Source organism: Nelumbo nucifera, chromosome 3 (assembly GCF_055504915.1).
Source record: "Nelumbo nucifera cultivar China Antique chromosome 3, China Antique-T2T, whole genome shotgun sequence".
NCBI classification, from domain to species: Eukaryota; Viridiplantae; Streptophyta; class Magnoliopsida; order Proteales; family Nelumbonaceae; genus Nelumbo; species Nelumbo nucifera.
The window spans coordinates 79,254,406-79,266,655 of NC_142651.1; the positions used below are offsets into that span (position 1 = coordinate 79,254,406).

General features: G+C 44.0%; 1 protein-coding gene across 1 annotated transcript; it reads left to right on the plus strand.

The window, feature by feature from the left end:
- Nucleotides 1-8,150: 8,150 nt before the first annotated feature.
- On the plus strand, nt 8,151-11,801 carry LOC148801394 (uncharacterized). The gene is made up of 3 exons (XM_088900984.1): nt 8,151-8,285; nt 10,611-10,940; nt 11,025-11,801. Exons 2-3 carry the CDS (start codon nt 10,620-10,622, stop codon nt 11,610-11,612), a joined length of 909 nt encoding a protein of 302 aa, XP_088757110.1. The 5' UTR covers nt 8,151-8,285; nt 10,611-10,619; the 3' UTR covers nt 11,613-11,801.
- Nucleotides 11,802-12,250: the final 449 nt, after the last annotated feature.

A 12,250-nucleotide genomic window follows, 5' to 3' on the forward strand; every position in this document is an offset into this window, starting at 1 on the left:
CCGGGCTCAGGTACCATAACTTTACGAAGGGCCAGGTCGCCAACGCGGAGGTTTCGCTTCTTGACCTTGGTGTTATAGTACCGAGCTACTCTCTGCTGGTATGCTGTAGTTCTAATGTACGCGAGGTCCCTTACTTCATCGAGTAGGTCGAGGTTGGTACGTAACTCATCTTCGTTTGTTTGATCACTGTATGCTTCTAGGCGCAACGTAGGTACTTTGATCTCTGCGGGGATCACTGCTTCGGTGCTGTAGGTGAGATTGAAGGGTGTTTCTCCCGTGGTGGTCTTCTCTGTGGTCCGGCAGGCCCATAGGACACTGGGTAGTTCATCTGTCCACAATCCTTTAGCTTGGTCTAGCCATGCCTTTAGTCTGCGGAGGATGACTCTATTCGTGACTTCTGCCAGGCCGTTTGCTTGAGGGTGTGCGACTGAAGTAAAATTTTGTCGGATCCCCATGTCTCGGCACCAGTCTTGAAATTTGATGTCCTCGAACTGTTTGCCGTTGTCGGAGATCAATACCCGAGGTAATCCGAAGCGGCATACGATGTTCTTCCAAAAGAAGTTTTGGACATTTCGGGCTGTTATCGTTACGAGGGGTTCGGCTTCTACCCACTTGGTAAAATAGTCCACTGCTACCACTAAGAACTTCCTTCCACCCGTTGCTGGCGGGAATGGCCCGAGTAGATCGATGCCCCACTGTGCAAAGGGCCACGGACTGGTGAGATATTTGAGGTCGGCAACGGGTTGGTGGTAAATATTGGCATGTCTCTGGCATTTGTCACATTTCCTGACGAGTTCAATGGCATCTGCCTTCATTGTTGGCCAATAATACCCTTGTCAAAGCGCTTTCGGGGCGAGGGCCCTGCGCCCCAAGTGTCCGCCGCACAGACCCTCATGAGTGTCGCGGTGTACGAGCTCGACTTCGGTAGGTCGCAAGCAACGCAAGTAGGGGAGCGTGTAGGATCTTCTGTACAACCGCTCGTCTATCATGACGTATTTAGCTGCCTGGCGCTGCACCCTTCTAGCTGCATTGCGATCTGCAGGGAGGGTCCCGTGTAACAAGAAGCTCATGAGTGGGTCAATCTAGCTCGGCTCTGCTTGAATGACGGGAGCGACCTCCTCTGCCCCTCTGAGAATGCTAGGCCGAGACAGGTCCTCTATGTACACGGTTCTCATGGTGATGTCGCTAGTGCTGGCTAACTTGGACAGGGCATCAGCCTCAACGTTCTCCGACCTAGGGATCAGTCTAATGAAGTGTGACTGGAAGTTTAGCAGGGCCTCTCTGACTCTGGCTAAGTAGGCGACCGTGGTCGGCTCGCGAGCTTCATATTCGCCAGTGACCAGGTTGACCACGAGCTGGGAGTCGCTGTAGATAACGATGTGCTTGTCTTTTACTTCTCTAGCTAAGGCTAGTTCGGCTATCAACGCCTCGAACTCAAAGCGTAGCGCGTACTCCAGTTTCATGCTGCTTGGGCCGTGCAGAACTATTCCGGCACCGCTACCCTGTTGGTTCGAGGAGCCATCTACGTGAAAGATCCAGGGCTCCTCATCCCAGCTCGTGGTCGGCCGAGCTAGGAGAGGTACCACACTGGCTACTACTTCACGGGGTTCAGACTCGACCGACCTGGGAGCATCGGGCTCACCCGAGGTGGGAGCCTCGCGCTCAACCGGCCTGGGAACTTCGTAGCTGAATGTGCATTCAGCTATGAAATCTGCTAAGGCTTGGGCCTTAATGGCAGTTCGCGGCTTGTACTGGAGGTCGTACTTGCTAAGCTCGATGGCCCACTTCGTTAACCGACCAGAGACCTCGGGCTTAAGCAATACTTGCCTCAGAGGTTTGTCGGTAAGGACGATAACAGTATGAGCTTGGAAGTACGGGCGGAGCTTCCGAACTGCAATTATCAATGCGTATGCTAGCTTTTCCATCTCCGGGTATCTCGTTTTTGCTCCCTGTAATACTTTGCTAACATAATAGATGGGTCGTTGGACCCAATCTACTTCCTTTATTAGTACCGAATTGACCACCTCGTCGCTTGCCGAGAGGTAGAGTTCTAAACCATCGCCCTCATCGGGCCGGGTTAGGGTCGGCACGCTAGCAAGGTATTCCTTGAGCTCGTCGAACGCGAGCTGGCAATCTTGGGTCCATTCGAACCCTTTTCCCTTTATTTCCTTAAAGAACGATAGACTGCGGTCCGCCGACTTAGACATGAAACGGCTTAGGGCGGCTATGCGGCCATTCAACCTCTGAACCTCCTTCGGCTTCCGGGGTGGTTTCATGTCTAAGATGGCCTTAACCTTATCCGGGTTGGCCTCAATGCCGCGCCGGTTAATGATGTATCCCAGGAATTTACCCGAGGTCATGCCGAACACACACTTGTTTGGATTCAATCTCATATTGAACTTACGCAAAATTCCAAAAACAGAATGCAAGTCTTGTATTAATTCATGTGAGAACTGGGTTTTGACGACCATGTCATCTACGTAGCATTCTACTCTTCTGCCGATTAACGGCGCAAACAATTTATTTACAAGCCTTTGAAAGGTTGCCCCTGCGTTTTTCAACCCAAAGGGCATAACCTTGTAACAGCCGAATTCAGTGATGAAGACAGTCTTTTCTTTGTCCATCGGGTCCATCTTGATCTGGTTATAGCCCGAGTAGGCGTCCAAGAAACTTAGCAATTCATGCCCTGAGGTCGCGTCCACCAAACAGTCGATTCTAGGGAGTGGGAAGCAGTCTTTCGGGCAAGCCCGGTTCAGGTCGGTGTAGTCGACGCACATGCGCCACTTGGGTAGTGGACTTCTCTTATGAAGTCCGCCGCGAGGAGCTTCTCGACTTCCTCGTCGACCGCTTTCCACCATTCCGGGGCTAGGTTGCGTTTCTTCTGTCTAACGGGCCTAACTACAAGATCAGTGTTCAGCTTGTGAGTTATGAGTTTGGGGTCTATACCGGGCATTTTTGCCGCGGACCATGCAAAAATATCTAAATTTTGAAGTAAAAAATTTACCAGTTCGGATCGTAGGGGCTCCTGGACGGAAGCGCCGATCTGGAGCGTCCAAACTGGGTCTGCTGTTGAGGTCGGGACCGCGACTGCTTCTTTTGTGGGCGCGGCTCGTTCTTCGCTTTGCTCCGTGGGTCGTTCCAATTCAAGGTTATCGGCCACCTTGGTTTTCCCCTTTAGGGCGGCAATATAGCACTTGCGGGACTCGAGCTGGTCGCCCAGCGCTAGTCCCACACCGAAGTCTGTTGGGAACTTTATGGCCAAGTGGTAAGTGGAGACCACCGCCCGTAGGGCATGGGTGATCAGTCGACCTACTATGGCATTGTAGGGAGAGGGGGTCGCTACCACTAGGAAGTTGTGTTCGAATCTGACCACACAAGGCCATGTGCCGATCTCTACAGGTACTATTATTTTCCCAATGGGCCAGACTTCTTCTCCACTGAAGCCTACCAAAGGAGTGTTTGCGGGCTTCAGGTCGCTTCTCTGCAACTAGAGCTGGTCAAATGTGGCTTTGAAGAGTATGTCGGCCGAGCTGCCCAAATCAACGAGTATGCGCCTAACCTCAAAGTCGTTGATTCTCAACTTTATTACGAGCGCGTCGTCGTGGGGGTAATGGACTCCTCGCGCATCGTCTTCTGTGAAGAAAATTGGCTCTTCCGTTCTCGGCCGCTTTGGGGGGTTCTGTTCCTCCCGGGTGACCTCGCGAACCGACGTCCGAGCTGCCGTTAAGGTGCACCCTGCAACGATCGAACCTCCCACTATCATGTGGATGATTCCCCAAACTGACCTCTCCTCTGGGGGCTGTCTCTGCGGTTGTTCGGCCGGCTTGCTACTGGACTCGGGAAAGTCTTTGCCATGCTCCCCTTGCTGACCTGTTCTATTACTATTATTAGTGTTATTATTATTTTGTACAAAGTTTCTCAAATATCCGTGACGGATGAGCTCCTCTATCTCGTCGCGGAGGTTTTTACAACTCTCGGTACTGTGACCGTGATCCTTGTGAAAGCTGCAATACAGACTCTTATTTCTTTCATTGGGATTCCCCCTCAGATGGGGCGGCCACTTCACGTACGGGGCGTCCTTGATTGCCATTAGGATTTTGGCCCGCTTTGTGTTCAGTGGAGTGTAGTCAGCTCGGTCTGGTGTAGGAGCTTGGAACAACTGACCCGCCTTTGCACCCCGAACTATTTCCTTTTTTCTTCGGGTGTCCTCTTGACTGGAAGGTTCCCCTTCTCTCTTTCTTTTTTCGGGTGCGCCCTCACCCTTCTGGTTGATCTCCTCTTCGGTGGCTATGAACTTATCCGAAAGCTTTAGAAAGTTGATTATGGTCGCGGGTTGGTTGGCGATCATGTGCCACTTGAACTCTTTGTGTTTTACGCCCTTCTTGGCTGCTGCTAGGCGTACGGCGGGGTCCAGGCACAGTATCTGCATACAAGCGTCGTTGAACTGCTTGATATAACTTCGAATGGACTCCCCTTCTCTTTGGGCTACGTTGAAGATGCTTTCTTCAGTCCGCGGGCATCGTTTGCTGATGACAAAGTGGGACGTGAAGGCTTGTGCTAACTACGCCTAACTTCTTATCGACCCGGGTGCCAAGTTCCGGTACCACGTGCGGGCTGCTCCCCTGAAAGTAGTGGAGAAGGCCACGCACATGCATGACTCACTGGCTCGCGCCAGGTGCATCTGTTACTGAAAGGCGTCTACATGATCATTCGGGTCGAACGACCCGTCATACTTGTCAAGAGGGGGAAGCTTGAAATCCTTGGGCATTAGGACTACCAAGAGTTCGGAGGACAGGGGGGACGGAACCGAGAGGAGGGTAGCCTTGGCTTCGGTTGAGCCTACCTCTTCTTTGCCCATGAACTCGGGCAAATCGCGGGTGACAGATTGACGAGCTCGGCGCCGGCATCTCTGCTTCTTGGTGGGCTCGACGTTCGTGTTGCTCACCTCCGCGTTGTCTAGAATGGTTTGCGCCGGGAGTAGCCCGGTCTACTGGTGATGGCTGCGGACAGAAGGGGCCTGCTTAGAGTCTATTGCCAGGATCTCGAACCGGTTTTCAAGGATCGGGGTTCTGAACTTCGACTGTCGAGGCGACGTTGACCTGCCGAGCCGGGGTCCTCTCGACCTGTTCATCCGTGGCGAGATCGGGGTAGCCGGTCTCTCCCGTCGGCCGTGGGGGGAGGCCTAGTTTTTTGGGAGATTTTGGGGGACCTCTCCTCGGCCGGAGTGCTCGCTCTAGTGGCGAGATTTGGCTTGCTGTGAGGCCGGGTGCTGAGGCTGGAGTTGAGGCTGTTGAAGCTGGGGTTGGGGCAGCTGGGGGAACTGCTGCTGATACTGGTACTGGGAGACCTAGTGCAGCACGTGCTGTTGATAGAGCTGAAGTTGTTGGAACTATTGCATTTGGGCCTGCATGGCCTTCATGCACTGCATCAGGTTCTCCAACTGGTTTGGGCTGGCCGCTGGGGGCATGATCGAGGGTTTAGTGAACATCGTTCCGATTGTAGCGGGGAGTGGGGCGATGACAGGTGCCATTGTGAGAGGCACGTTCAAGCTGGGGATTCCGTCTGCTGAGAGGGGGATGGTGAACTGTCTGTTATAGACAGTAGGAGACTGTGGTTGCTCCCTGGAGTTACCCATTTTCGTGCTTCGTCCGACGTCGCTAGAGGAAGCCATGAGCGCTGGGTTGTTTCAAGGAAGAAGAAGTAATTGAAAAAATTTAAAGGGGAAGGCCTTTTGAAGCGTTCCCACAGATGACGCCAAATGATGTGGCGCGATCCGGGCACTCCTAGCTGGCGGCTGGCTGTCTCCTTGTCGACAACACGCGGCACCTGAGAAGATGAAAGGAAGGATTCTCGGGGACTTGCCCGGTGGGAATACTCCGATGCTTAAGTTAGTACTGTGTATGGGGAGTAAAGAGAGAAACAAAAGCTAAGAGTGGAGGTCGCGCTTTATCACTATATTCGAGAGGTTAGAGGTCTCTAGAAGAAGTTTCTCCTCTGCCCTGAGGGCTTTTATAGGAGCGCTCTTGCGAGATTGGGCATAACTGCCACTGGGTCCCTGCCACAGCCGTTACCTGCCAGGGCTGAGCAGGTGGCCGTTGGGACGTACTCCTTACTCGGGTGAGTGACACATCCCCAAAGTGACAGGCACGCCTCCGCCTACTGAGAGACGTGGGCGCAGACTGTCGAAAGGACAGGGACTGGGCCGTCAGTTAGGGACGTGGCCTAGTTTGACTGGTACGACTTATTAAATAGAAGCTTCCTGAGGAATGCTCGTGCGGCCCATTCGCGAGCTACTTTGCAACGAGCTTCGAATATTTCAGAAGTACCCTTAGTAGAATTGGTCATCGAATGACTTGCCTTGTTCGGGAGCTCAGACGAGCCGGCTTTCTTAGCTCACAAGTTAAAATTTTCCTCGGAATATCCCTTGAGGTAGCTCGGGGGACCCGGAGCCCGCATTGTGACGAGCCCCTCCTTTACCCCGCTACCATGTAGCGAGATGCTTTATGGGCCTATCACTTAGCCGTATAAGACAAATATGTTCATATTCAGATTCAGGAAGCGCTCATTATTTATTTATTTTGAGTGGACGACATAATTGTAACACAAGATTTCGAAAATTGAAAAGAATTCAATCGTGGAAGCAAGAATCAGTTGTAAATGCAGAGTGGACCGGGAATCAGCCCCATAGATAGAAGAGTTGAAGAAATGACTGAATGTGACCTTTCTCGCTATTTTCATTTTGTTTGAAGAGTCACTGTAAAGTAGAGAAGGGAGACATTTATTAATTTTGGGTTCATTTTCTAGATTGAGATTTGGGTGAAACCTTATAAGGTGAAAACAAAAAAGAAAAAAAATAATAAAAAAATCCTTGTGAAAATAAAAAGAAAAAATTAAAGTTGCAAGCTTTATCTTTGAGCGATATGAAACCTTATAAGGTGAAAACAAAAAAGAAAAAAATAATAAAAAAATCCTTGTGAAAATAAAAAGAAAAAATTAAAGTTGTAAGCTTTATCTTTGAGCGATATGAAACCTTAAAAGGTGAAAACTAAAAAGAAAAAAATAATAAAAAAATCCTTGTGAAAATAAAAAGAAAAAATTAAAGTTGCAAGCTTTATCTTTGAGCGATATGAAACCTTATAAGGTGAAAACAAAAAAGAAAAAAATAATAAAAAAATCCTTGTGAAAATATAAATAAAAAATTAAAGTTGCAAGCTTTATCTTTGAGCGATATGAAACCTTATAAGGTGAAAACAAAAAAGAAAAAAATAATAAAAAAATCCTTGTGAAAATAAAAAGAAAAAATTAAAGTTGCAAGCTTTATCTTTGAGTGATTAATATAAAAGATAAATTTAAAAAATAAATCAAAATAATTATACAGGTATTTTGGATATCTTCGTACTTCCTTCGTATCATTCTAACGAAGAGAATTATTGCAACTATGTTAGAAAGTTTAGGGAAGATATTACAATTAGGGATGTTTCAGCAAATTACCTAAATTATAGACAAATTTTCTTACTCCTAAAGTTTAAGAAATTGACTAATTATAGTTTTTCTGATAATTATTATCATCGTTAAATTACAACAAAAAAAATAAAATGTTGATTTTGCCCAAAAATAAAACGTAACTGTTAAAAAAATTTCACAGCCCAAAAACAAAGTTTAACACCTTAAACTTTTAGGTTGAATGATTCTTTCAGATTGCTACACCCACCCTGCAACGGCCGCTGTCACTACACGATCCCAATGGAAGAGAAAATGTTGCCCCTGACTTCGCATCTATGGATTGAAGACAGATGTTGTTACATCCGTCGATCGATCATGGCTGGGATAAGACTTAAAACGACAAGTAGAAAAGAAAATCACACACAGCCGATGATTACTACTATATATTTTTTTGAGAGGATTAAAGTAAATATGTAATAGGATTCTAAGGTGGCGTTTGATGAGACCTTTAAAGTTTGAAATAGTTGCTTTTTAGACGTCACCTTTGTTTGGGTGTGCATTTTAATATTAGGTTTGAATTACATTTTCAAATCTTAAAAGGAAAGTGGTTGGACGAGTGCTTAATGTGCTCAGAGGCTATTCAGACCTTGGTAAATGATGATATTATCCTCCTGAAAAATTAAAAATGACAACAATTTGTCCTTCACATAAAACCCAAAAAAAATAGGTCATTCACCCCATTTTCGAATTGAGAAGAAGTTCACCGCCATCCTCTCTGTGAGCAAGCTCCACTACCATTTCTCTGTGAACCTTCACTTCAAACCAAATCTGCTCTTTGAAAGGTACGTTTCTTGTTTCGAACTGAAGAACCTTCTCTTCGAACCGAATCTAAAGAAGCTCCCTCAAAAACCCTTGCAATCTTCAATTTTTTTTTCTTTTTTATTGCCATGCTTGTTGGATAAACAAGAATGTTTTATGCTATGACTCTATTCAGATTCGTTTTCTTTGTAGTATATGGATCAACATGAAAGATTTTTGTTTGTTTTGCTTTACCCATATTATCTGTAAGATTTATGGATTTTCGTTTGATTTTCATATGATTTTCGTTTGATTTGTGGTATATGGATAAACAGGAATGTTTTATGCCAACATACCTTGAGGTATGTTGGCATACTTTTTTAGGGATAGAACTCCCTGTTCTGTGGTCACGTAGTGAGGGAATAGGGCTTTTCAAACAACTCCCTTTTGCGACTATTCCCCAAGATATCATCATGGAGGCTCTAAGAGTCTTAAATTAAACCAATTCATTTGATGGTGTCAAACCAGGGTTTCTAATTTATAGGGTTCATTGAGATGTTTGATGTTTCATACCTGAAGTTATATGTCTTTATTACATTCTCTTTTACACTACTACTCGGCTTGGATTAGAATAACCCAAATCAGTTGAAAGTAAGCCCTTCCTCTCAATGCTTTCTCAATGGTTTATGCATTTCTGTATGATGACTTTTTCCTTATATTTAAAAATGAGTGGAACTGACCATTGATGTTTATGAGTTTCTTTTGTTTTTTTGGTAAAGATTTGATTCATAAGCAAAGTCAAAGAAATGCTTGACCGACAAATAATCAGAGGGACAACAATAAAACGGGTCACAAAGTTAATTTTTAAATATGAATCAACAACAACATTCATTTTCCTTGTTGACGCAAAGGCCTACTTTCATGTAGCTTAGCTTCTTTATAAAATGTAATCAGAAATTTAATGGAAATGTTTCTAAATTTTAACAAACCCACAAACAAACTTTAGGTTTTATGTCATAAGAAGGCCCAACCTAGAAAATAAGCAAAATAATGCAATTACATGCATCATCCAAAAAGTAAACTAACAAAAATGGAACATTAGGTAAATCTCCTTAAGATGTTCAAGTTCAACAAGCAAGAAATTACAATTGATTTTTGCCATAAGAAGTATGAAACCTAGATACCATCTCAATACTAGTATATTATGTTGGTATGCCAATTTTTAGTGTATGCATCTTTAAATTTCCAACACCCATTTAGCTATTCTCTGTCATTTTCCAGTAACATAACAGAAGAAACTTCATAGGCAGAAATGAAGAATTCCCTTCCACGGAGAAACTACAGGGGTACTGAACTTTGGAGGAGAAAATTTCTGGCCTTGTCATTCTACAGGGGAAAAATAAATTTAGTGAGTTTACCATTAAACTAAACTCAAGTGAACAAAGCTTTATTCTAAGCATATGGAGTGAAAGTACAATGTAACAATAGGTGATTCATAGATTCCTCCACCTCGTTTCATATAACACAATTCAATGAAACACTCTCGACACCTCTGTTTAAGAGTTTGTCCCTAGTAAGGATCTCATTTAAGTAGGGAGACCAAACAAAAAAGTTACCTCTGAGAGAATGTATTTGCACCAAAGTATGCCTGTACCAAGCTCCTAACTTCTTACCGTGTCAACTTGTTATGAAAAGTTTTGACAGTAAACTACCTTAGACTTCTCTTCTAACCAGTCTTTTGTCCTCTCAGTTAGGGTCAAATTGCATAATGTATGTAGAGTGTCTGAGGTAGCTTTAAGAAAGTCTCTACTTTCCAATTTCAAAGTACTTCTGACTTCTGAGAACAGGGTCCCATACACAATTCCCATTAGAAACCTGCACAAAGTCAACACGTAGTCAGAAACCTATGTTTTAATGTACATAGGCAGCTTTAATCTCCACACAATTACAGTCCAAGCAGTCGTAAGACTGATTTGATTCACCTAGCTCCCACCCCATGTTTCTTGAGCCGTACTTTGCTTTTGGGTCTAGTTATAACCAACAGGCTTCCATAGAAAAATTAGATTCTGATAGCTAATGACTATGAAGTCAAGGTTCTCATTGTTCATTTGGCATCTCTCTTACAAATTTTTATTAATCAATCCAAAACATTTACACCCCCATAGGTATGTTTATTTTGCTGATATGAGTATGTTTATAAATATGATTATGTTTATAAATATGAGTATGCTTATTTTGTTGATATAAATATGAGTATATTCTATTATTTCTCTTCTTTAGTTTTGAGAAGCTTCTTTTTGTTATAACTCTTTATGCTTTGAGATTGGGTTTTCTATTTTTTGACATAGGTCTTACATTATCATTTATAGGGGTTAGGAATGGCCTTGGAGATAATTTTGATAGACCCACTTGGAAGGACCCGACCCTACAAAAACTATTGTTGGACTTTTGCATTGATGAGGTGTCCACACATGGGAGATAAGGTGGGTCACTTAAGAAAGAATCATGGGCACGAATTTAAAAAGATCATGGAAAAGCTCTATAAGAATTTTTCACAGAAGCAACTTAAAAATGGCTTCGATTATTTAAAGAGAAAATATCAATTATGGGTGACCCTCATCAATAGGACTGGAAATGGATACAACCCGTCTACTGGTATAGTGGACTGGTCAAATGACAAGTGGGAAGAGTTCTTGAAGGTAACTGCCTTGAATTTTTGTTGTTGTTAGGTAATGTATATGTGTGTAGCTAATAGGATGGGTTGTTTGTTTGTATGATAACAGATCTACCCAAATGCGAAGGTTTTTAGGTATGCTGGACTCCAATTTGCCGATGAGTGTAGAGCATTGTTCGATGGGGTTTGTTCAACTAGAGAAGTTGGTTGGACTCCATTGTCAAATAGGCCGAGACCAATGACATCTACGAGTCTATCAAATGCTTCCCTAGGTATTGGTTTTGATGGTAAGACACTAGATGATGATCCTATTGACATTGATGATACGCCTATCACACCTCCCGCAAGGTCCCAACCTCAAACACAGCAGACTTTTGAGGAGTCTATAGGTCCAAGTGAATGCCCCTCCAAGAGGCAAAAAAATTTCACTAGTGAGCTTGATGCTAAGATGGAGAAGCTTCTTGATATTATGATTGTTGAGGATGGAGGACCAACTATAGAAGAATGTGTTCAAAAATTTGATGATTTTGGCTGGACACCTAGTACTCCTTTATATATAGAGGCTTCGATCATCTTTGCGGAAAGCCCGAAAGCAAGAAGGGAATGGATCTGTTGGTATGGTTCTTATGACACACCCAATAATGAGGCGATTAAACGGTGGATATCAATTTATGCTAAGAGGATGAACATATTGTAGGCTTGTTCATCGGTTTTAATCATACTTGGACTTCTTGTTTTGGTTGATTAGATGGAACTCCTTTTTTTTTTTGTTAAACAGTTTGGGGTGATATACTTGCATTATACTTGTTGGGTTTTGTTTTATTGATATTTTGAGTATGTTTACACAAACTTGACGAATTTATTGGATGAAAATGATATTTTGATATTTCTTTTCAATATGCTTATAGATTTGCTTTTATATTAATCTCAATGTGGAATGTAACCATCAGGTACCCAAAATAACATGTTGGCACCTAGGATGAAGAGGTTGGGTACGATTATCCACTTATATTGGTATATAAAAAAACTTTACGAAGGCGTATTCCAAGGGTGCCGGATTGTGAATCTGCACTACCCGGTTGTCTTTATACACGTGAGCTATTAAATGGAAATGACTAGAAAACCATCGAGGTGATGAGGATGCCAATTGAAGCATATGTATGGATCTGTGGCCATTTTCGTAATCGTGATGGCTACATGATAGCCAATACATATCAGTGGAGGAGAAGATGGCTATGTTTTTTTTTTTGTGTTTAAGCCATAATGAAATGTTCTCTATTATGAAGAGAAAATTCCAGCACTCCACCCAAACAGTGCATACATACTTTCATCAAG